The following is a 25,980-nucleotide window of genomic DNA, read 5'->3' as shown; positions in this document are numbered from 1 at the left end:
TACTCTTAGGAAAGTGTGTATAGGATTGAATCATTAGGCAGCAACTATTTTGCAGGAGGGGTTCGAGTGCCTTCTGAAAAACACCCCAACTTCTCTCCTGTAGACCAGAGATGTGAGACTCAGGAACAAAGACTGCTCTGAGAAATAGTCTGATAAAAAAAAGATCAAAATATGTGCTATGAGCAATCTGGAGCAACCCTGATCATTCAATGTATGGAAACAATTTCAGGTGTGTTCCAGTTATCGCCTGCAGATACGACCTTTTTAAAAGACCAACCAGCAACAGGAGGTCAGCACCTAAATTGGTCACAGGTGTTTTGTTTTGAAAGCAGCTAAAAGTACATTGAATACAGATGGACAATAGCCAGGCACCTCTTTAAAGAAAACAAGTATCGGTCGCAGAGCATAAGATATTGCAGTTTTAGCTGCAATTACTGTAAGTTGCCTGGCTTTCTGCAGGGGCAAGCCATGGGGCACCTTAAAGACTAACTGTTTTTTGGTGGCACAAGCTTTTGTGGAATAAAGCCCATTTGATGGTATGCATTGAATATAGTCCTTGGGAGCCCATTTTATGCTCCCTTGTCATTAGCGAGGAACTTCAATAGCTGCGCCTGCTTGTCCTGCAGATTAGGCAAATGAAGAAAGAGTTCACCCCAGGTCACGATCAACGTTTTAAATACCAACACACAGGATGAAGGACATGGTACAGAGGGAGAGCGAGATACATTATTCGTTGGCTCCTATCTCCCCATGATCAACACCTGATCAGAAAGGAGGCAGCTGTACGTAACCAGTGTAGAGCTTACTGGGAGAGGCTCCTTAGCCCTACCAGGAAGCCTCTTGCATTGATGTTAGGACACAAAAAAGTGGCTTGAAGACTATCATCAAAGGACACTGCCTCATACTGAAGTCTTATCTGTGTCAGTGCTGTCCACACCAGGGGTCACGACTGTGTCTGCCCACCCATATCGCCTATGGTACCCTCCAAAGGTCTTGGATAATGTCCCTTCCAAAATCCACAATTCACGAGAGACAGTTTCCCTCTTCCTCCTCAGTTCCTGCTTGTACTGGCTCGGCCTCTTCTAACCCTCTAAACATGCCCACATTCCACAGAACACCAATGCTCCCATCGTCTCTGAAGACAGGAGAGGTGCAAAAAAGTTTGTCTCTGTGAGCAAACATGGCAGCGGCTGGCGTAGGTCCATTTCCCCCATTGCCTGTGTGTGTATGTATGTGTAATGCTCATCCATCCCAAGCTGCGTTCCTTATCTCTTTTCCCGTGCTTTTAAATGTGGCGGCCATTTTGTGTCGCCATTTTGTAGCTGGTGCCCACGGCGCTCTCTCGAAATCCCAAACGGAGCTTTCGGTCCCAAAAGCTACCTGCACCAACCAGCACAGGATGCAACCAATCTAAATGTCACAGGATAAGATTGCAGCTACGGGATCCAGCATCGCTGTCTTCTATTTACACCAGGCCTGAAACCCTTGCAACCCATTAAGCTAAGCATGGGCCTCTGGTGGCTTGCCAAGCCTCCAAAATGGCAAAAAAGCAGGCTGGCAGGAAACAATAAAGGGGGTGGGGTGGGCTGCTTTACACTTGCCGGGTCACAAATCAGGTCTGATGGATAAGCTGTTTCTCCTAGTCTTTGAGAGTGACAGTGGCGCTTAAGAGTAACAGCCCTGTTTTGATTTGGGCCGCGTTCACACCATACATTTAAAAGCACTATTATACCACTTCAACACTCACAGATAATCCTGGCCACTGTGGTTTGTTAAGGGTGCTGGGAAGTAAGGATGTTACCCAGCAATTTGAACATAACAGGGTCTCTATGGCTGGAACCCAACGAAGCATTTCCACTGGTAAAAGCACTTTAGGCTGCATGCTGGAACAGCCTCTCCCTCTTCTAAATACGCCCCCTAAATATGTTCTGGGGTTTCCCCACCAACTTTCCAGAGCAGATTTAGGGGACACAGGGTGGAGGAGTGGGACAGGAAATTCTGCCGAGCAGCCAAAAATGCTTTTGCTAGCAGAACTCTTTAGCTGGATAAGGTAAAGGTAAAGGGACCCCTGACCATTAGGTCCAGTCGTGGCCGACTCTGGTGTTGCAACGCTCATCTCGCTTTATTGGCCAAGGGAGCCGGCGTACAGCTTCCGGGTCATGTGGCCAGGATGACTAAGCCGCTTCTGGCAAACCAGAGCAGCGCATGGAAATGCCGTTTACCTTCCCGCTGGAGCGGTACCTATTGATCTACTTGCACTTTGATACCTATTGATCTACTTGCATTTTGATACACACCCTCTATATAGGCAGCAGAAATAAATGGTGCAATGGACTATATACCATTTCAGTCTTGCAGATGGGAAAACCCATGTTTTTTAGCTCTTCCTTACAGCTGACAAACAAACCTTTCCTTGCAAGCAGAAAACAAGCTCAATAGGGAGAGGGCCAGGACGGAATTTGTTACACTGCCATGTCAATGTTCCACTTGAAGAGAGCTTCTACATGGAAGAATTTGCATTCCTCCTCCTGCAATCTGAAGCGTTAGCCTCACCTACCACCTCATTCTGCTACAGGTTGGGTCCGACTCTCTTGTAATGCCTTTAGGGTCTGGGTTCAAGACTGCCCAAAGACTCTCCCCCCACAAAAAACCCCCCAGCAGTGTACAGTCCAAGCAAATCATACAAGTCATTGGCGGCACACGACTCTGCTGCAACGGAAAACTCTCCAACGAAGTCTTCAAAACGGATGGCACAAGATTGCATACAAAGGTGTACACTTGACTTGGGGACCTGTTACAGTTTTTAGTTTTTAAGAAGGGGGGCACTTTCCTTCACAGGTTTTGACTTAGCCACTTGATGTAGCTGTCTCTGGTTTGGAATCCTGCGGAAAAATTGGTAGGCCAAACGGTGAAGATCATGCAGCCGTGAAAACAGTCTTCAAAGTGGTCGATAGTCACCGCCACACCTGCTTTCTCTAACCGTTTGGCATACATGAGTGCATCATCTCTCAGAACATCTATCTCGCAAGTCAGGATGTAAGTCTTTGGTTGGATGCGAAACACCTCCTTCTCAGCTAGCAAGGGAGCGGCACGGACATCTAGCAAGGCAGGTATGTCCCGGATTATTTCTGCCTTTCCCGTCGCGTGTGTGACAGGTTTGTAGTTCTTCCTGAACCTCGATGGTAGGAGGAAAGTCCAGTCCAAGTGTTCTCTGAAGGCATTGGCCTCACTCACGTCGAGGGCAGTGTGGTTGTTGACCACCATGGAATGGGCAAAGTCGTAATTTCCGTTGAAGTAGTCTAACCAGAACTTCGCCATGACAAAACGGGGAAGGACAGGCGTGACTTCGTTCTGCTGGTACGAGGGGGTGTTGAAATCGAACGGCTGAAGGACTGGGTAAATTAGAGCCTGCAGTTTAAATCTGGTGGTTACGTTTTCCTCTTGAGTCATCTGCGGAAGCAAGGCAGACAAACAGGGCACGATTCAGATGTTGCATGCAATACTATCATAACGTAAAATATGTAAACACAATGAGAAATGGGTTGCTTTATTCTCTTTGATGCCCTCAAAAGTAAATTTCACTCTCATCAGAGAACAGAACATTAAGCCATCAAGACTGGGTTTTTTGGTGGCGCAAGCTTTTGTGGAATAAATTGTACTCTGTGACAATCCTCCAACTGAACTCTTACAGACTGTACTTTTCCCATTCTGTTGCCATTTACTTCCCATAAGACGATGCAATCCCAGTCCATCCCAGTACCACACTTGGATGCAGTAAAGTTTTTCCGATATGGTTCCTGTGCAGTTTTAAAAAGATCATTCTGGTGACACCCCCAATCTGCACATCACCAAAAAAACACAAGTGTTTACAAGGTGAACAGAGGGGTTACTATCTCCCCACCCCACATTTTAATTCTGTAAATCTGCTCAGAACAGCTTCAAAAGGGCGGCCATTTTGTCGCAGATAGAGCATCCATTTGTGTATAGGGGACACATTTTAACCAATTGTTTGATTTTGTGTTTTTAATGTACAGTGGTACCTCTGATTAATTCGTTCTGGAGGTCTGTTCTTAACCTGAAACTGTTCTTAACCTGAGGTATCACTTTAGCTAATGGGGCCTCCTGCTGCTGCCGGAGCACGATTTCTGTTCTCATCCTGAGGCAAAGTTCTTCAACCGAGGTACTATTTCTGGGTTAGCGGAGTCTGTAACCTAAAGCGTTTGTAACCTGAAGCATCTGTAACCCGAGGTACCACTGTACACAGGAAGTGACATATCACCAGTGCTTTTACCTGGTGCAGAGATGGTTTGATGAAACAAATGAGGAGCAGTTCATGGCAAAATCCGACCTGGACCGAAATCCTACCTCCAACCTTTACATTCTCTCCTCCTCTTATTCCTATGAGTATATACTGTAGACACATACATGATAATGGAAGCTCAAAGTCCATGTGTCTGAGAAGAGTGAGGTGCCAAAGCTTATGACATAATAAAATGTGTTAATCTTTCAGACACTTGGGCGTTTTTTCACTGCAACAAACAAACATTGTTAACACCCCCCCCCCCCATAAAAGAGTGCATATGCTGAAATGGAGCACAAATACGACTTAATTGCCTCTTGTAAGTGATCTGGAAAGTCTGTAGCCATGCAACCCAATCTAGCATTTGTTTACCCTGAAGTCAGTATCACCTTAGACAAGGCAAAACATTCACAGGATCTCTGCTCAAAGTATCCTCCTCTTATTTCAGTTATCAAAGCCCCTGTGAGGAGCATTTGGCATCTTACTCAATCCACATGTAGAAACCTACCTAAAAGTAAAGGTAAAGGTACCCCTGCCCGTACAGGCCAGTCTTGACAGACTCTAGGGTTGTGCGCCCATCTCACTCAAGAGGCTGGGGGCCAGCACTGTCCGGAGACACTTCCGGGTCACGTGGCCAGCGTGACGAAGCTGCTCTGACGAGCCAGAGCCGCACACGGAAACACCGTTTACCTTCCCGCTAGTAAGCGGTCCCTATTTATCTACTTGCACCCAGGAGTGCTTTCGAACTGCTAGGTTGGCAGGCGCTGGGACCGAACAGCGGGAGCGCACCCCGCCCCGGGGATTCGAACCGCCGACCTTTCGATCGGCAAGCCCTAGGCGCTGAGGCTTTTACCCACAGTGCCACCCGCGTCCCTAAGGTGTGGGTTAATTACTTGTTTATGGCCTTTCCACAACCTTGGTAACCTCTTTCCCTGATGAGTTCAGGAGAACTTGAAAGCTTGCAACATTTGTGCTGCGGCATCATCACACCCATTGCAATGATTTAATGGAACATTTAGTGCCCTGTCCTCCAAATGTTATAGTAATAATAATAATAATAAATTTTATTTATACCCCGCCCTCCCCAGCCAAGACCGGGCTCAGGGCAGCTAATACCAAATATATAATACAGTGGTACCTCGGGTTACAGACGCTTCATGTTACAGACACTTCAGGTTACAGACTCCGCTAACCCAGAAATAGTACCTCAGGTTAAGAACTTTGCTTCAGGATGAGAACAGAAATCGTGTGGCGGCAGCGGGATGCCCCATTAGCTAAAGTGGTGCTTCAGGTTAAGAACAGTTTCAGGTTAAGAACGGACCTCCAGAACGAATTAAGTTCTTAACCTGAGGTACCACTGTACATTAAAAACACAAAATCAAACAATTGGTTAAAATACAGTTGTGGGACTCCAACTCCCATCAGCCCCCATCCAGAGTGGCCAGTGGCCAGGGATGCTGGGAGTTGGAGTTCAGCAACATCCGGAGGGCTACAGGTCCCCCATCCCTGATTTAGTGCTTGAGAAGAAGCCCTACACCCACACTTGTCAACAGAAAGCAGCAACAGCGTATAAGAAACTTCACTAACTGACCTCACTCAAGATGGGTGAAGTTGAGAGTCCTGCCGTTTACAGATTGTTTGTGTCAAAAGGAAGCACAGAAGTTAAGCAGCTTTATCATTCAAGAACTAATGTCAAGGACTCCCTCTCTCCATATGAACCTACCCAGACCCTGAGATCATCCTCTGAGGCCTTTCTTCGTGTGCCTCCTCCTCCAGAAGTCCAAAGGGTGGCAACACGAGAACGGGCCTTCTCTGCAGTGGCTCCCCGTTTGTGGAATGCTCTCCCCAGGGAGACTCGCCTGGTGCCTTCATTACATACCTTTAGGCACCAGGTGTTTTTCATAGAAGTTTTATTGTTTAGAGCCAATGGCCGTCGCAATATGTTTTTCATATTGTAGTTTTCTGTTATGAACCACCTTGAGATTGACGGATGAAGGTCGGTACACAAATTTAATAAATAAGGTTTTAATTTAGACTCAGTTCTACTCTTTAAACACGTTCATGTCCCGCTTTTCCATTAATTATTCCATTAGCTATTAACCTGGAAGTTGGCTTACAGTCCAAACCAATGACTGACGTCTGCCTAAACTTCCATAATATCCCATCTTCCCACATAATGATTTCCTGCTGGAAACGGGCACAATTGGCTACTGCTTTGGCAAGAAGAAGGGCGTAGGCAGTGGAAGATTTCACTGTGAACTGTAAATCAGGCCTAGTCAATATGATGCTCTAGGTAAAGGTTACCAGATTTACCCCGTATTTACAAATCAGTCCCCATACAAAATCCATTGAAGTTGAAAAGTGTCCCCGGAATCACTGGAAAAAAAATCTGGTAATCTTACTCTAGGTGTTATAGGTCTGCATGTTCTATCAACCCTAGACAGAATGACCAGTGGTCAGGGCTGATGAGAGCTCTGGTCCAACTGGAGGCTGCCAATTGGCTGCCCATGTCCTTCCTAAAGTATGGAGAACGTGCTGGGACCATAACTCATGTTAGAGCCATGCTTTGCTTGTCCTGCTTCCAATCCCTGTTTTCTGTAGTCTGCGGTTACTTGGTGCCGCAAACTGCACATAGCTGTCAACCGTCCATTATTTGGCGGGAAACTCCCTTATCCCAGCGCCGTGTCCCGCTGCTGTCCCTTATTGATGATGTCCCTTAAATTTCCTGGGTTTCAAAGGAAGAGCTCCTCTCCCTCCCTCCCTCCCTGCCGGCCAGGGAGGAGGGAGGCTCCAACTGTGTTGCTTGGCTGCGTTGCTCACCCAATAAGGAGCCTAAGAACGATTGGGGGGTGGAGCTTGCATGCCTTGTGCCGATCAAATCGGTCGCGTTGCCTGGGGACTCGCCTTTGCTCAGCTTCCCAGCAGAAAGGTGACGGTGGTTTTCCTTGCTGCATCCCCTTTGCCGGGTTGCTGCGCTGTGGGAACTACCACTTGAGGCTTCGTTTGGCTGCTGGCTGGGCTTTCTGCCTTTGCCTTGGAGGGGCTCAGAAGTTGAACATACCTGTGCTGGGAAAATCCCTTATTTGGGCTGCTGATCCCTTATTTTCAAGGCTGCTGGTCCCTTATTTTCAAATCTGTAAGTTGACAGCTATGAAACTGCAGAAAACAGGGGTTGGCACTGGGACATTCTGCAGTGTGGCTCTACGCTGAGTAATGGTCCCCAGCATGTTCTCCACGCTTTGGGATCCCTAAAGCACTTGTGTTACCTCTTGGCACACGGCAGCGGCCAAGTTTCCTCCTGCGCTGTCGCCCGAAATGGCAACTCTGCTGGGATCCACGGAATATCGAGCGAGGACTTCCGGGAGCATAAAGTGCTTCGTAGCCTGGAGGACGTCATTGAACTGCACTGGGAAGTGGAAGTCTGGCACGAGCCTGTACCTGCAACGAAATAAGCAGTTTCTGTTGGGAGCAGCATTCTGGACTCGGTGCTCACATTGGGCAAGGCTAAGGCCTCGGCGTGCCTTCAGACCATATTCGAAATCTGCCATGGTCGAAAAGAACAGAAGAACACAACCCTGCAAGATCAGGCCCATGGACCGGCCAGTGCAGAATCCTGTTCTCACAAAATGCCATACTTTTATGTGTATAAGACGCCCCCATGTATAAGACTATTTGGGGGGAATAAAAAATAAGAAAATGCGGGGAGATTGCCCAGAGTTGTTTTTTATGGAGGATTGCACTCACCCGCCTGGCCCTCGTTAACACTTGCACACGTTGCAACGGCCTCCCAATGTCTCTAATATGAGAGCCAATTCATGCATGTTTCTATATCAATAAAAGCTCTCCTATTTGTTTGAACCAAAACACACCAGAGTTTTATGAATTACCTGGTATGTGAGTATTATTTTTCATCAGGAACATGGGAGGAGAGTGCATGCTACAGCCCTGACAAATATCATTCTGTGGCAGCTATAGACAGCAACAACAGCCCAGCGGCCATGCTTAAAATTCCAGATGTTAACATAGCTTCGGCTTGCTCAAAGCTGTCATTTGTTTTCTTAGAAAAGTTGGCTCTTTATGTAAAAAGTTTGTCATTTGCACATAAGGCCACTAGAGGGCAGTTGGTGCCCTGAGCTGGATAAAAATAAACAGAACACTTTCCATTCTGAAAAAGTTATTGCTATTTTCATATGAATGTGCTATGTATGTTTTATGCAAACTGCTTAGGGATTTTTTTTTTATTAAGCTGTCTATAGACCTTGTTAAATAAAATAATAATAATCAAGAGTTTGGGTAAACAAAAACAAACAAACCAAAAACAAACCATTTGCAGACATATATTTATAACTAGCAATAGGTGTGTATTTATATATTGTGTCTGAAAACAAAAGTAAATATGGGGAGATAATGAATGAACCAACTGAGTGCAAAAGATCCTTGAGGGAGCAAATCAGGCAACTAGTCCTCCTTGTGGGGTTTCTTCAAGGAGAGAATCACACATCATTATAGTTCAGCTGTTACTTTGCCACTGGATTCCACTGGGAGTGATGGCATCACAGAATAAATTAGAAAAGAGAGGGAGAGACCCCATTACTAGAATATTTACCGTATTTTTCGCTCTATAACACGCACCCGACCATAACACGCACGTAGTTTTTAGAGGAGGAAAATCCGTAGGCATGCCACCCGTAGGCATTTCCTCCATAACACGCACAGACATTTCCCCTTACTTTCTAGGAGGAAAAAAGTGAGTGTTATGGTGCAAAAAATACGGTATGTTTTTGCATAATCAATTACTGGGTTGTTGTGTTTTGGGGGGAGGAAGAATACTGGGAAAAGGGGCCTTTAAAAAAAAAAGTTAAGTAAACACTTGTACTTCAGCACTCTGTTCTGTTTACTATTATCCCAGGGCTTTAAAATTCAACATCTGCAATTGCTTCTAAAGCCTAGGGCTTGCTGATCAGAAGGTTGGCGGTTTGAATCCCTGCAACGGGGTGAGCTCCTGTTGTTTGGTCCCAGCTCCTGCCCACCTAGAAGTTCGAAGGCACATCAAAGTGCAAGTAGATAAATAGGTCCCGCTCCAGCGGGAAGGTAAATGGCGTTTCCGTGCTTCTCTGGTTCGCCAGAAGTGGCTCAGTCAAGCTGGCCACATGATGCAGAAGATGTATGCCGGCTCCCTCGGCCTATAGAGCGAGATGAGTGCGCAACCCCAGAGTCGTCTGCGACTGGACCTAACGGTCAGGGGTACCTTTACCTTTACCTTTTATGTTCTGCTATAATGCTTACATGACAGTTTCCTCTGATTCTCAGTTCTGCTCCCCCTCCCATAGCATTCTGAACACTGGGAAAGAACTGAGGATCTCTTTTAAGCCCTCTTTAGGAGTTATTGACCCACATTAAGTAAACACACAAGAGGAATAAGCATACTAGCCCCACCTCTTGTTACCTTGTAGGTGTGCAGGACCTCCCCACAAAGTTTAAGACACCTGATTTTTCTAGGATTGTAAAGCACAAACAGAACATTCACAGGTATAGGATATTCCCCACTTCAGAAGATTGCCCTCCAATTCATGAATAGTTTTAGGAATGTCAACTGGGGGTGGAGCTTGTACACCAGGGGCCAGTCCACTATCCCTCAGACATTGTGGGGGGCCGGACTATATTTTGAAAAAATAAATGAATGAATTCCTTTGCCCCACAAATAACCCAGAGATGCATTTTAAATAAAAGCACACATTCTACTCACGTAAAAACACCAGGCAGGCCCCACAAATAACCCAGAGATGCATTTTAAATAAAAGGGCACATTCTACTCATGTAAAAACACGCTGATTCCAGGACCGTCCGCACGCCGGACTGAGAAGGCGATTAGGCTGGATCTGGCCCCCAGGCCTTAGTTTGCCTACCCATGATGTACACAATCAACATTTCCCACCTTGCTTGTCAACTTTACTTGAGAAGATAATGCACGAAGATAGGATATTGCTGCCCTGTTCCCCTGCAATGTAATAGCTTCTTGCCTATGGACTTCTAACAATTTGCACCTGGCATTATTATTATTATTATTATTATTATTATTATTATTATTTTATTTTAAAAAGCAACTTCCCTGAAGTATGCACTAGGATTGTCACCCAATTATTAAAGCCGAGTCCATTGATCAAGTGCGTTGTAAACAGCCATCAGTTCTTTAAACAATTGCCTAGCAACAGTTTTAGAAAAAAGGCCTTCTTCCTTTGCATGTTGTAACTGATGCCATCACAGAAGAGGCAGCCCATCCTGTGTGTGTGAGAGAAGAGGAAACTCCTCCTTCAAAGACGCTGCATGTCACTTGCAGTTTCTGTAAGGCCTTACACTTTTCCAACATATTGCCCAATTAAATAGGGATTGCCTCTTTTAATGCCTTGGAAATGGGTTTTAGTAGAACAATACATCCAATCAGGGCCGGATTTTACATTTGATGAGGCCCTAAGCTACTGAAGGCAATGGGACCCTTTATATGTCCAGCTGTCCTTTGTCAACAACAAACTGTTGCTGTTTTTTTGTGTTGAATATATGCTATATGGTAATTTGTGGACCTAATAGGTATCTAAAGCCATTTGCCCATGTTGCCATGCAACCAGTCCATGCAGAATGTAGGCACCCTATATACAGAAATGAGCAAACCAGTGATATTTTAGGGAGCAGGCTAGCAGGCGGGGCCCATTACTTACATCACAGGAGCCTACACACCACAAAACATTGTTGCTGTATGCAGGTTTTATTTTATTTGTTTTTTATCTTATATTTTGGAAACGTACATCATTTTTTTCCTTTATTTTTTGGGGGGGGGCCCCAAGAGAGTGGGGCCCTAAGCTATAGCTTGTTTAGCTTATACGTAAATCCGGCACTGCATCCAATCAATGGCCCGGTGTACATCTTTTTGGAATCTATAAGCTACAGCAGAACCTCTGTCGACCTGGACCCTTCCAGATGTTTGGGAATGCAGCTCTCATCAGCCCCAGGCAGCATGGTCAAAGGGCAGAGATGGTGGGAATTCAGGAACAGCTGGAGGGCACCAGGTCAGAAGGCTGAGCTACAATGCGAGGAACTTGCCCCTGCACGGGGGAAAACTGTTGCAACAGCACAACGAGGAAGAGTTATCTGTATCCCTATCACCTAGGAAGATGTAAGGTCATTTGATCACAATCTGGACCAGTCCTGCCTGCTCTGACATGGCAGCTGCTCTTCACTGTCTCATCCCTGCTACCCAGAGTCTGTTTCCAAAGTTTATTTATTGTCGTGACCATCACGATCATTTCAACCACCGCGACAAAGAAATATACATCCTATCCCTACCATACGGAATGCACATAGATGCACCATTAAAAGACACTGTTAGCCAACTTATACATACAGTATTTTTCCGTGTACAAGACGATGTTTTTGTATTATAAAATAATGCTTAAAATTGTGGGTCGTCTTATACATGGATAGTGCAGAGGGGGGACGGGCGATTGTCTGCAGCAATGAGCTGGAGATTGTCGGCGATGATTGGGCGGTTGATTGGTGGCTGCGGCCATGTCTGCTGTTGATTGGCTGCTGCTGCGTCAATTGGGTGGGTGATTGGAAGCTGTGGAAAGGCCTGCTGTTCATTGGCTGCTGCTGCGGCAATAGGGCAGGCGATTGGTGGCTTTGGCGGCACATGCAATTGGCAGTGTTGATAAGGTGGGTGAGTGATTTTTGGCAATTCCACCCCCCCCCCCCCGCAAAGCTGAACAACTCTGGGCAATCTCCCCCCATTTTCTTAATTTGGAGTCCCCCCAAACAGGGGTCAACTTATACACGGGAGCATGTTATACACGGAAAAATACGGTACATATATATATTTCAAAATGCAAACCAAATACATGATTTTCTTTATTTCATTGACAATCAGATCACTACACCAATGTCTGCTTCTCTGGGTATGCTATGCTGGGGATTAAACACAGGACAATTTGAAGACATCTTGTATTTTCTACCACATGCTTTTTATACCTGTAAAGCACTGACAATCCAGGTGAATTAATGTGGTCCTTCACTCGGGCTGCAATTCCAGACACACTTAACCTGAACTGGCGGTATGCCCCACAGTGGCACTTAACTTCTGAGTAGAAACGTTCATAATAACACAGAGCCAACATATTGTGTTTGGAAGAGCATCTGACTCGGCCATGATGAATGGTTGGTGTTTGGAAACCGGGAGACAGCAAGGCTGGTTCCTGCGTCGGATTCCTCACTAAAAACTATAAGCGTGAATGCATGTATAATTGCAATGTTATCCTAAATGCAGAGGTGGCTTCCCAGGTAGGGCAACATGGCTGTGCTACTGTATTTTTTGCTCCATAAGGCACACCGGACCATAAGGCACATCTAGTTTTTAGAGGGGGAAATCAAGAAAAAAAATCTTATTCCCCCCCCCCAGCCCCAAAGAGCATTCGCTCCATAAGACGCACACACATTTCCCCTTACTTTTTAGGAGGGGAAAAGTGCGTCTTATGGAGCGAAAAATATGGTAGTTTCCTGAAGCATTTCTGTTAGGGATTTGGCAGGAAAAGACCTGCCAAAGAAGTTGAAAAATATCTTCATGTATGCGACGACAGCGGCAAGAGTCTTAATAGCACAAGGATGGAAGACTGAGGAAATCCCGACTAAAGAATTATGGCAAGAGAAACTGATGGACTATGCAGAATTGGCAAAACTGACACATAAACGACGGGACAAGGATAACTGTGACTTTAAAGAGGAATGGAAACCTTTTACAAAGTATCTAAAGATGCAACAAAGTGAATTGGACTCCTTGGCAGGCTTTGAATAAACACTCACAAACTTTTTACTGATAATAATCACTGAGATCAATTAAGGACTTATACAATTCTGTAACATGCAGAGAACAGCATTTATAGAGAAACCAGAAATTTGAACTGAGGGAAGTTGGGGGGGGGGGAGCGGGGTTGTTTTATGGGAGGGAGGAAATGGGGGGGGGGTAATTAAGGATGATATGTTTTAAGATATGTTTTGTTGAATTACCTAATAATTTTTTTTAAAAAAAGAAACCCAACATGTACCAGCTCATCCCATCCGTAATCATCCCATGCCGTACTCACTCGATTGAAACGACTACAGCGTCCAGAGATTCAGCCATAATTGAGCAAAGATTGTTATAGTAACCTCCTCCTGGAATCAGAGAAACAACTAGTTATTTCATGAGGCGTGTCCAAACCACCCTTTATGCAATGGTCATAGGGCAGATTGCAAATTAAGAATATACTAAACACCTAAGGCGTTAAAACTAATCAACACTCAGGACAATTACAGGGCTATCACATATATCTAGATTTAATCCTTTAAATCGGCAGCAGGGACTTCTGTATGTTGCTTGGCAACCCAACCTCTAGCCAGCATGACCAATGGTCAGAGAGGAATGCTGTTTGCACTTATAATCTTGAGACTACTGCAATACACTCTACGTGGGGCTACCTTTGAAGGTGACCTGGAAATTACAACTGATCCAGAACGCGGCAGCTAGACTGGTGATTGGGAGCGGCCGCCGAGACCATATAAGACCGGTCCTGAGAGACCTACATTGGCTCCCAGTATGTTTCCAAGCACAAGTCAAAGGGTTGGTGCTGACCTGTAAAGCCCTAAACGGCCTCAGCCCAGTATATCTGAAGGAGCATCTCCACCCCCATCGTTCTGCCCGGACACTGAGGTCCAGCTCCAAGGGCCTTCTGGCAGTTCCTTCCCTACGAGAAGTGGGGTTGTGGGGAACCAGGCAGAGGGCCTTCTCGGTAGTGGCGCCCGCCCTGAGGAATGCCCTCCCATTGGATGTCAAGGAAAAAAACAACCATCTGACTTTTAGAAGACACCTGAAGGCAGCCATTTAGGGAAGTTTTTAATGACTGATGTCTTAATGGATTTTTAATCTTTTCTTGGAAGCCACCAAGATGGGCAGGATATATATATATTATATGTAATTATTATAATATTATTATTGCCACGAGGCTGCTTTCTCTGCAACTTAGGATTCTTTGCACCTATTGGTTCCACCTTACATCAACCACTCAGAAGTCCTCAGAGAAACTACTGTTAACTTATCCAGAGACCACAAAACAGGTGTGTGGAAGGATGCAGTGGAACGAGCACATGGCAGCTGCCCAGAAGACATACTTGCACTTGCCAGGGCCCATCCTCCTCCGTGGATGTAGACCACACTGCGCCTTAGCTTTGCCCCTCCTTTCGCCAGTGGCTCGTACACTCTGACCTCCACGCCGTCAAACTGAGTATCTGTTATCTTCACTCCTTCCGAGCGCTGTGGATTCAGCTGGTCGAAGGCACCAATCAAGAAGTTCAGGGCTCTCAGATGATGGCCAAGTCCCAGGAAATGAACCAGATTGCACTAGAAGGAGAAGAACGAGAAACGAAGCTGAAAAAGGCAGATGGGGTTTGAAAGAAGGAGGGAACCAAGAACCCCTGTAAACATTAACTTTGCCAAAGAACATGCCTTGACGTGTGAATCTTTCTACCTGTTCTAAAGTAGTAGGATTGCAAATGTATTAGAAGCTCAAATGACCCTCTTTGGCTGGCGGATTTGCTTCCTCCATCAACACAAAGGCTGCAATCCTAGTCTTGCTTTCCTGGGAGTAAGTCCCACTGAAACTTAATTGTGAGCTGATCGTATAGGATTGCATGGTTAATGTTTCCTGCCTCAGCATGAGATCAGGTTACCAATGCCTGTAAAGCCAGGAAAGGGAACCTGCGACCTTCCAGCTGTCCCTGAGCTACAACTCCCAGTCTCTTGCTATCAGCCCCGCTGGCTCCATCAATGTCTGGAGGGCCAAAGATTCCTCCCATCCCTGCTCTAAAGCAGGGGTAGCTAAAACAATAAAATGATACAAGGAAGGCCTGAGAGCCAAAATATGGCAGAGTGCCTGAATGTTTTGTTGTTGACTTTTAAAGTAGGCATGTCAAAGGAACAGAGAAGTGAACCTTTAGCAGAGATTTTGTAACGCGTCAGTGACGAAACAATTGCAAAACTTTTTTCTTTTTTTTTGGAAGTACTCCTCCAACCACAACTAAGGGTCATAAAAGGTAAAAGGCAAAGGGCCCCTGGATGATTGAGTCCAGTCAAAGGCAAATATGGGGTTGCTGCGCTCATCTCACTTTCAGGCTGAGGGAGCTGGCGTTTGTCCACAGACAGCTTTCTAGGTCATGTTGCCAGCAGGACTAACCTGCTTCTGGCACAACAGGACACTGTGACGGAAACCAGACTGCACGGAAACACTGTTCACCTTCCTGCCACAGTGGTACCTATTTTTCTACTTGTCCTGGTGTGCTTTCGAACTGCTAGGTTGGCAGGAGCTGGGACAGAGCAACGGGAGCTCACCCCGTCACGGGGATTTGAACCACGACCTTCTGATCATCAAGCCCAAGAGGCTCAGTGGTTTAGACCACAGCGCCACCCGCATCCATTTTACCTTTGTCTTATTAAGGGTCATAAGGCAAACCTAGTTGTATTAAAGTGAAAGGGCTGCCTAACTGCGACATTTTTCAAAAAGCAGCACACAATGGGTGTCCATCTGAACAACCAAATGACCGCTCTTCTAACATAGGGCCCATTCACACAAACGCTTTGGCACTCTCAAGGTCACCAACAAAGAAATGTAGCAAAGCAGTTGGCAGAATGCTCTGCTAAAACCCCAGTGTGAATTTGAGACACCATTACAAACACTGTGTGATCCCTTCACTACTGGTAGCAAGAAGCAACAGCAGATTTGCAAAATCCTAATATGCCACACCGGGAAGGGATTTCTATAGGACATAGAAAATGGTATCAATTAACACTGCAATCTATGCATAGGTAGTTTGAAAGGAAGCTTCACTGAAAACGGTGGGGCTAATTTCAAAATACAAATGAACAGGATCACTGTGCAACATTTAAATTAGAATTATTTATCTGCACTAGCAACTTGTGTATATGAGTAAAGAAACCTATTTTTTGTCCAATGTCCATATTATTCATATAAGGTAGTGGGTGGGTTCCAATTTAACACTAAACTATGACTGAGCATTACATGAACAAACCTTGGGCTTCTCCTTGGAAACTTTCACTTCCATGTTCAACTAACCACAGTTTAGCGTTCCATCTAAATGCTAAACTGTGGTTAAGCTCAATTGCTGTTTGTTGAAAGCAAGCCAACGTCATTAACCACAGACTGAAGTGGGCTTGTTTCCCTAAAATTGAAGGGCCCAAATCATAGTTAAGTCTAACCACAGCTTATCTGGGTTCAGACCGAATGCTAAACTATGGTTAGGTAAAAATGGAAGTGAAACCTCCCAATTTCTCATGGCTGCACTGGAGGGGGAGAGGAGACCTAAAGATAATTCACATAACACTAAATCACGGGGAGGGAACCCCAAGGATCACATTCCCTTTTTAACAATCTGTTGGGAGCTGCAAAGGCCAGAGCCAAATGTTGGCAGGGCACTCCTTTTACATTTATTTCTGCCACTTCTTTCCCTACTTTCTACCCACGTTATTAGCCTGAGTACCACAAGCTGCCCACCTCTGCACTATGCAAAACCATAGTTTAGCTTTGCATGGCAGTGAAAAGGATGAGGAAGGAACGAAAGCAGCTGCGAGCTCCTCTCTGGGAGCCTGCATGCTCGCAGTCCTGTGCAGCTTTCTTTTTGCTTAGTGTGATGTCTGCTCTGTGCCAAGGGCTCACTCCTGACAACTTTCCCAGCACAAGAGAATTTCCTGATGGATCATGTCCCATAAGTACAAACCTTCAGGAGCTTATGCATGAGGAGTTTTGTTTATATATTTCAAAAAGAAAAACTGCACTTGCTACTTTGTACAATCCAAACAACCTAGAATTAGGGCTGGGTGATATCTGGTTTTCAACATTGCTATACAGTGGCACCTCAGGTTACATACACTTCAGGTTACATACGCTTCAGGTTACGGACTCCGCTAACCCAGAAATAGTGCTTCAGTTTAAGAACTTTGCTTCAGGATGAGAACAGAAACTGTGCTCCAGCGGCACGGCGGCAGCAGGAGGCCCCATTAGCTAAAGTGGTGCTTCAGGTTAAGAACAGTTTCAGGTTAAGTACGGACCTCCAGAACGACTTAAGTACTTAACCCGAGGTACCACTGTATATCGCCAGCTAAACATCACAGTATACTGATATATCACAATGTCTGAAATAAGGATGGAGTTATGTAGAGACACTGGCTGGCTTCACGGTTTCCCCCACATTGGGATTTTTGCCTAGCACACACAGAGAGATTCACAATACATTGCCTGGTCAAATTTTTTTGAAACCAATATGATATGGACTTGAAACCGGTTTAGGGCGATATATCGCCCAGCCCTAACACACATCACGATTCGTGATATATTGCCAGGTCAAAAACTATGAAACAGATATCACAATGTGGACTTCAAACCTGTTGTATTATGCTGCTCTTTCATATGGCAAAACCTGCTAATAACTGATATAGTAGTTCTGCCAAGGTCGACTCCTTTCCCTGTTGCCTTTGGGCAGTGCCAGATGGTTTTATATTTCTTTAAATGCAGCCACTGAACTTTCACCTATTTCTGACTGTGCTTGCAGCCTGCTCCCCTTTGTCCCAATACTTTCTCCCTTTGGGGTTCGACTGAGGGCAGAGATTACCCAGCTCTGCTGACTGTCTAGCCATACAAATTATGCAAAAGGTTGTGGGTGTGTTTTTATATTCACTCAAAAGCAAGAAATATATCATATGATAAAACTGCCCTTTCACCCAGTAATCTAAGGGTTTGCTGTTTTAACAACAAAAGTGGTGATAATTGCAAGGTCTTATCTTGGGGTGTTCGGAGGAGGAGGTTTGGAAACCTTCCAAATGAGATAGGGCTGGGCGATAATATCAATATATTGTCCAAAATAACCTGCCTCTGTCCTTGCTCACCAGTGGCACACTGTCCTGGAAGGAAGTGTAGCCCTCAGGCTGAGACAGGTTTGCCCCCCCCCCCGATCTAATGGGTAGAACAGCTTTCAGAGGGAGGAAACCAAAGGAAATAAGAGCAAGCAGTACGTGAGCACAGTATCTGGATCCCGATCCCTGGATCCCATCAACTGGGAGCGACTCTCCAGGGTTTCAGACAGAGCTTCTCTCCAGCTCTACTTGGAAATGGCAAAGGTTGAATCTGGAACCTTTTGCATGCAAGGCTTGCGCTCTTACCACCAATCCCCAGATGTTCTCCTAATGGACTTAACCCCTCTTCCATCACGCTCCAATATAGCAAATGCAAGACATAATTCGCCTGAGCCAGAAGCAAGGTGACCCACGTGCTCCCAAGCCCCTGCCGCACCAGCTTATCCCAGAACAAAGCAGATTACGGCTGCTACCTTCCTGAACAAAGACGACGCAGCTTATTGTTGTAGATCTCATCAGGCTGAAGGTGTCCCAGGAAGGAATTAAGTTGCAGGTACAGAACAAATTTCAGGTGCCCTTGCAAAGTCGCTATTCCAGTTTTCGATAACAGCATGGATGCAGCAAAAAGGACTTTGGGGGTCCTCAGCCAGACTTCTCTTGCTGGTTGGTCTCAGTCAATTGCCTTGTGCTGTCAGAAACCTAGGAAGGCAACGCAGCTAAGAATTTGCATGCTGTGAGCCGTTTAATTCTAGGACCAAAGAGGCGAGCCAGATGAGGTCAGGATAGGTCAATAAATTCTGACCCAGGATAGGTCAGAATCATGCCCTGATTCTGAGCTTCCTGCATGGGGTAGGGGGGGGGGAACGACTCTCATCAGCCGAAGTTGAAGTCACAATGCTGATTCAGTGCACCCTTGGTCTAATTCAGTGAGGGACTACAACTCCCATCATGCCCAACCACTGATCCTGGTAGCTAGAGATGATGGGAGTTGTAGTCCAACAAAAGCTGGAGACGCTGGTTTGAGGAAACAGAGAATTATGGCATGTAACCGCTTCAGGGTCTAGATAGGCGGGGATCTAAATAGGCCACTCTGTGATCTTTGGATGAAGGGTAGTAAAGAAAAGAAAGAAAGAAAGAAAGAAAGAAAGAAAGAAAGAAAGAATAAGCAAAGCCTAAGAAAAAAGGCCTAACCAGTGTTTCTCAACCTTGGATCCCCAGATGTTGTTGGACTACAACTCCCATCATCCCTGAGCTCTGGCCTTGCTAGCTAGGGATGATGGGAGTTGTAGGCCAAAAACATATGGGGACCCAAGGTTGAGAAAGGCTGGCTAAGCCCTGTTGTGCTGGTTTTCTATATCCAGTGAGCTTTCAACACAGGAGTCCATTCTAAAATGTGACTCCTGCACCTGCAGGCCAAAGTGGAGCAGCCCATTCTACCTCATTCTGTGATATTTATAGGCCAGACCTAAGTCATTTGTAGTGCAACAAAAGCATGGTTCACGGGAGGGTGCGTATGCATGCATGCACCTCCACCAAGTCAGAGCATTTGCCCATGCAGCTCAGTATATCCTGCACTGACTGGCAGCAGCTCTCTAAGAAGAAGTCTCTCCAGTCCTACTTGGAGACCGTGGACTGAACCAGGGATCTTTTGTATGCAAAGCATTCCCTCTACTGCTGAGCTATGGCCCTTCCCATAGGTCCAGGTGTGGGGAACCTTTGGCCCTCCAGATCTTACTGAACTAGAACTCCCATCATCCCTGGGGACTGACCAGGCTTGGTGGGCTTAGGGGAACTATAGTTCGGCAACATCTGGAAGGCCACATTTCTCCACCCCTGCCCTAGTTCTTTCTTACCGCAGAAGAGTAAGCAAATGACAGTGTACATACCTGATAAACAAAGCATAATTATAGTAGCTAATAAGAGGACTAGAGAAATTCACGGGAGGATAACTCTATTAAGGGCTATTGATGCATGGAAGCAATGCCTATAACAAAATACTGCATTTGGGAGTGATTCTATTCAGCCAACCAGACTCACACTTTTTTCATGACACCCCATTTCATTCCCCCCTTTCCATTGTCCTTTCTTTCTCCCAACCAGTGTTCAAAACCCTCATTGTTCTAGGCGCATTTTGCAACAGGGGATTTCATTAGCATGAGCAGATTCTGAGCTCTGGGCGCAGTGCTGTGCCTAAGATTTCACATTAAAGCTGCAGAGTAGAAGGAAAGGAGGGCCTTTTTCTGCCTCCCCACTTCCAGCTACTCTCTTGAAGACTGGAGAAGAGACCCTCTGAAGAATATTAGGGGGGTGGGCAGGGCAAGGACTAGACCAGGTGAAAAACGAACATAATATTTTAGCTGCAGTTCATTCATTTTCAGCTTTGTATCCTTGTTATTAAAAAATTGCACCTAGGTAAAGGACCCCTGGATGGTTAAGTCCAGTCAAAGGCAACTATGGAGTGCGGTGCTCATCTCGCTTTTCTAGCTGAGGGAGCCGGCATTTGTCCACAGACAGCTTTCTTGGTCATGTGGCCAGCATGACTAAACCGCTTCTGGCACAACAGAGCACCGTGATGGAAGCCACCGTGATGGAACCGCCGTTTACCTTCCTGCCGCAGTGGTACCTATGTATCTACTTGCACTGGTGTGCTTTCGGACTGCTAGGTTGGCAGAAGCTGGGACAGAGCAACGGGAGCTCACTCCGTCATGGAGATTCGAAACGCCAACCTTCCGATTGGCAAGCCAAGAGGTTTAACCCACAGAGCCACCCGCTCCCCCTCTGTACCTAGACATTCCATTGCTGTGCCCATAACCTAGGTTTAAGGTGCCATTTAGCTCCTAGCTTTCACACCTCAGTTTCTAACACCGTTTCCCCAACCATTTTCCATGTCGACTGAGCATGGCAGTCCTCGCTGGAAAGTCTCTCGGGTTCCCCCCTCCCCAATTCGTATTTATTTATGCATTTTAATTTATATTCCTCGCTTCCTCCCTTGGCAGTCTCCCGCCCCCCAGCCTGAAGAAATCTCCTCCTTGGGCATGGGTGCTGCCAATTTGGCTATATAATGATCCACACTCACCCCAGAACTTCAGAAATGGAGGGAATAATTGTACATGGTGCAGCCTGCATTTATTCATGCCATATGAATGGCTTTCTTCTATTAGTTTAAGCCATTGGGAAGGCTAGTCAAGCAGCCTGGGTCACCTGCTTGCCCTCACCAAAGGAATGCAAGCACTTCAGGAAACAATTCTGCCTTTCAGGTTTACAAACCAGTTCGACTCCTGCAACCATGTTTAAGGGTGGGACGGGGTAAGGAAAGGTGTCGAATGCACCCTTCAACATTGGTTATTTCAATGGTTTACAAATTTTTATTTTTTTCATGAAACTGTCTTTGCATCAGTACATCTGGTGAGCAACCTCTCTGTCTAGCAGAGGATTCTGGAAGCCCAGTGGTGCTGTTCTGTGACGTTAGGCTATGCGCTTTATTGTCTTATGGCTACAGGTCTTGTTTCAATGGTAATGCATTTTGCTAAGTACTTGAAGCCAGTTTACTTAAAAGGATCAACTTACCTCATATATGCCTAATTGACCACTTCGCTATGCAGAACTGGCACTTTTACAAGTGCCACAAAATGTTTATTCTGCAGTTCCAAGGGACTGATCCATCAGTGTGGCAGCTCCTTTGATATTAAACAAGTTCCTTTGCTGTACTATTTTCAGCACCTGCTAAAGACCTTTTTTGTTTAGGCAAGTCTCCCCAGATACGTAAGGTTGACGTGTATTTTAAAATCTTATTTTATTAACTGCTGGTTTTATTTTGGTTTTGCATTTTGTTTTGGTCCAGCTTGTTTTAAGTTTGGGCTTTTATCAATAATTTCATGCAAACCACTTAGAGGTTTTTACGATTAAGCGATCTACAAATTCCATTAAATAAATAAAATGAATATGGCAAGGCTGCATTGTAGGGCTTGTGTGTGTGTGTGTCTGTGCCCTATTGCTAAGTGGAACCCTGAAGTTAAGTCTTGGCCTGATTGTGTCATGGGGAAAGTTTGCTAGAAAATACATTCATTTCATACAAGACAGAGTGTGTGACCTTTTAAAACACACACAACCACGCTATCCTTGGGGACTTGTCACCCTCTACATGTTGTGGGACTCCAGTTCCCATCAGTCCTTGCCAGAACAGCTGTTGGCCTTGAGGGGTGAGGCCACCGGTTCCCCCTTCCTGTTGTATCAGCAGGAAGTCTAGTTCTGGTGGAGAAAGCAGTCTGTTTCAGAGCTCTTATGCCATTGCTCATCTTTGCACCAAGGGATCTCTGATCAGCTTCCAGAACTGCCCCCCCACACCCCGCCAGCATTCCCTGGAGCACAGCTTAAAAACTACAAAGGTATCAGACAAAAAGTTGATTTGCATTCCAAGGGTGCATATTTTAAATGTGAAGACCACCAACTGACATCCTTTTTTCAAGCAGACCAGGCGAGATGCAAAATGTGTTTGTTATCTGTCAAAGGGTTTCATTGCTTTGTCTTGGATTTCTGGGTTTGTGGGTCACCTGGGAGCTTGGGCTCGGCAGCAGTGCAGGGAAATATTTCAAATAAACAAATAAATGGCAATGCCATTTGGAAGGAAGGCCTCTCAAACCAACATAGTTTACTAGTGTACGCCTGGAAGGAAAAGATGCTTCAGATAGGGAAACCAGGTGATAAGGAAGATCTACAGACGCTGCCCTAGGGGCGCGGGTGGTGCTGTGGGTTAAACCACAGAGCCTAGGGCTTGCAGATCAGAAGGTCGCTGGTTCGAATCCCCACGACGGGGTGAGCTCCCGTTGTTCGGTCCCTGCTCCTGCCAACCTAGCAGTTCGAAAGCACATCAAGTGCAAGTAGATAAATTGGTACCGCTCCGACGGGAAGGTAAACGGCGTTTCCGTGCACTGCTCTGGTTCGCAAGAAGCGGCTTAGTCATGCTGGCCACATGACCCGGAAGCTGTAAGCCGGCTCCCTCGGCCAATAAAGCGAGATGAGCGCCGCAACCCCAGAGTCGGTCACGACTGGACCTAATGGTCAGGGGTCCCTTTACCTTTACAGACGCTGCCCTAGGTGTATACTCTGCTTCAGGGCTGTCTTAAGCATATGCAGCGTTGGGGTGCAAAGATCTGCCCGGCGCCCCCCCCCCCGGTTGCCCAGTCACAGGCGCGCAGGAGGGCAGAGCCGGCCAGCCGCCTCAGTGTCTCTCTGGCTTCGTTCCCCTGAACTTGTGCAGAGACACCCACAGCAGAAGAGCCTGCCGTGGTGATCCGACTGACTGGTGGGCTCTTCCCTGGCCTCAACTCTCGGGCCCTGGACTCTTGGCCTGGCGCCCCTTACAGCCAGCGCCTATGGTAAGACGGCCCTGCTCTGCGTACACCCTGAAGCTGAAGTATGGAGGGTAGACACAAGACAGGGGGCATTTCTGGCACTGTCCTGTTACCCCTGCAATTGTAGACTACTCACCCCAAAGAGGCTTGCATAGCACTTGTGTAAATGTATTTTCCAGCATCAGACAAACGCCTCTTCCTTATCTCAAGCTTTTTACATTTTTAAAGAACATGCTGCCTGGGACTGATAGGAATTACAGCTCAAAAACCTGAAGGATATCAGATTGGAGAAGGCTGGGCGATACGATAGTGCCAGTTTTGAGCTCTTTGCAATTTGGGCATTGGGTTTTTAAAATGTTTTTAATACATGCTTTTTATTGCACAGAGACACCTGGCTATGGGGCAACTCAGGAATACAACAAAGAAATTCTTTTTGCAGCTGAACAAGGCAAGACGCCTTGAATGCCCTTTAGAAAATGCACATGCATGTCAGAAAGGGCCTCCCATTCCTAACAATCAGGAGGTCATTTCTAAACATGCCCATCGTAGAGGAACTACAGCAGCAGTGGGAGCCCCTTTGCCCACCCCAGATGTTCTTAAGATTCAAATTTCCACTTGACTGTGAAGCTCCCTGGGTGACTTTGAGACAGGCGTCAACTCTCGGCCTAACCTACCTCACAGGGTTGTCGTTGTTGTTGAGGATAAGATGGAGAAGGGGAGAACAACTACACCACCTAAAGCCCCTTGAAGGAAAGACTGGATATTAAAAAAAGTAAGAAAAATAAAGCACATATTGTCTACACTGACTGGCAGCTGCTCCCCAGGGTTTCAGACAAGGGAGTATGTCCCAGCCCTACCTGAAGCTGCCTGGGATTGAACCCGGGACTCTCAATGCCTCAATGCATGAGGCTCTCAATGCCTTCCTATCCCGAGGGCCACAAGTTCTGTCCTGGATTACATGACAGAAGACTGGGGCGGGTTAATGCTTTTCTTTTGTTTGTTTCGTTATGTATTTTGCGTTCACGTTTTGTATTTTCACGCTGTTCACCGCCCTGTGATCTTCGGAGCAAGGGCGGTCTACAAATGTAATAAATAATATTAACAGTTCAGAGCAGCGCCTCCAATGCCCTTCCCGCGAGTCATGAGCCGCAGTGGATCGGAAAAGGGCGCCTGGGGCGGGACCGCGAGGCTGGAAAAGCGGAACGAACCAAGCGCGATCTGCTGCGTCAGGCGAGAGAGCCCGGTTTGCCCGGCGCTGAAACGGCTGCTTTGCTGTATTTTAAAGGCTGGCCGTCCCCCGCGGTTCCCTTTTCGCTAACCTGGTGCAAAAGGGGGGTGGGTGGGAGGAGGAAGCGCCCACCACCCCCATTTTTAGAAAAGAGATACGCTGAAACGTCGCCGGCGAAGGAGGAAAGAAACGGAAGGAAAGCGCCGGTTTCTCCATTACGCACAGCAAACACACGCCTAGGTGCGCGCCCCGCGGCTCTCACTGCAGCACCGCGGCGCGAGCTGAGCATCGCCGCCGACATCCGCTTGAGAGATGCTTTCAAAGCCACCCCCAAAAAGAGGCAGAAGATCCCCGCCTATCTAGACCCTGAAGCGGTTATTTCTGCTGCAAGCGATCGCGGAGATCCGACGGGGACGATCACCAGTGCGCTCCGCGCGGCGCTTGCCGTTATCTTCCTAACCCAAGGTGGTGGTGGGGGAGAGAGAGATGGAGGGGGTTCAGAGGGGAAGAAAGGGGGTGCCGGGGGGGGACCCCCGCCTTACCGATTGCTGAGCAACCCTGAACGAAGCATCCAGCAGCATCAGCCGCCACGGCTCCGAGACAGTGCTGGGCAACGGCAAGTAGACATAATAGGCAGTCAGAGCCAGCAGCCCAGCCAAGAGCACCGCGGCAGACTTCATGGTGACGGGCGGTGGGGATGCTCGAGCGCGCAGCCTCGCCTCTCCGGCTCCTTTCGCGAAGGGGTGACTTTTTTGCGGCAAAGTTTGCTCGCAGCGCCCATTCAAGGGTTTCATAACCTTCACAAGCCAATCAGAGGGGAGAGCCAGCAGAGGAAGTCCAGGCTCTTCCGTCCCCTGCGAGCCCTCGTGTCCTTGCGATTGTTTTCATTTGGGGCGCTGCTGGCGCCGAGCCGCGCGCAGAGACACCTAGGGGCCGAGCGCAAGCGGTGCAAGGAAAGGAGGGGAAAACCATCCTTTATTCTGACTCGCCCAAGTCAAAAAGCAGAGACATCACCTTGCCAACAAAGGTCCATATAGTTAAAGCTATGGTTTTCCCAGTAGTGATGTATGGAAGTGAGAGCTGGACCATAAAGAAGGCTGATCGCCGAAGAATTGATGCTTTTGAATTATGGTGCTGGAGGAGACTCTTGAGAGTCCCA

The 25,980-nt window shown here is 46.7% G+C and overlaps 1 protein-coding gene across 3 annotated transcripts; it reads right to left on the bottom strand.

The window, feature by feature from the left end:
* Nucleotides 1-658: 658 nt before the first annotated feature.
* On the bottom strand, nucleotides 659-25,766 carry NCEH1 (neutral cholesterol ester hydrolase 1). 3 transcript variants are annotated; one of them, XR_014511741.1, is made up of 6 exons: nucleotides 25,364-25,766; nucleotides 14,492-14,720; nucleotides 13,429-13,498; nucleotides 7,567-7,738; nucleotides 2,280-3,450; nucleotides 659-2,041 (listed from the first exon to the last, which is right to left on the bottom strand). XR_014511741.1 is itself a non-coding variant. In XM_083442314.1 (5 exons), the coding sequence occupies exons 1-5, from the start codon at nucleotides 25,613-25,615 to the stop codon at nucleotides 2,833-2,835; spliced, it is 1,341 nt and encodes a 446-aa protein (XP_083298440.1). In that variant the 5' UTR covers nucleotides 25,616-25,696; the 3' UTR covers nucleotides 659-2,832. The 3 variants fall into 3 exon arrangements, 1 of the variants encoding a protein (XP_083298440.1); XR_014511742.1 differs by having other exon boundaries at nucleotides 659-2,033; nucleotides 25,364-25,696; XM_083442314.1 differs by having other exon boundaries at nucleotides 659-3,450; nucleotides 25,364-25,696.
* Between the last annotated feature and the right edge of the window lie 214 nt (nucleotides 25,767-25,980).

The sequence above is a fragment of the Podarcis tiliguerta genome, assembly GCF_965153285.1.
Source record: "Podarcis tiliguerta genome assembly, chromosome: 5".
In the NCBI taxonomy this organism is placed as follows: domain Eukaryota; kingdom Metazoa; phylum Chordata; class Lepidosauria; order Squamata; family Lacertidae; genus Podarcis; species Podarcis tiliguerta.
The sequence above is the reverse complement of the archived record's forward strand: the minus strand, read 5'-3'. Positions and strand labels throughout refer to the sequence as shown.

Coding starts and splice junctions, on each gene's coding strand:
- NCEH1 (XM_083442314.1), bottom strand. CDS start 25,615: ATGAAACCCTTGAATGGGCGCTGCGAGCAAACTTTGCCGCAAAAAAGT. Junction 14,721..25,363: donor TCAGGGTTGCTCAGCAATCG/GTAAGGCGGGGG, acceptor TTCTCCTTCTAG/TGCAATCTGGTTCATTTCCT. Junction 3,451..7,566: donor CCGCTGCCGTGTGCCAAGAG/GTAACACAAGTG, acceptor TTGCTTCCGCAG/ATGACTCAAGAGGAAAACGT.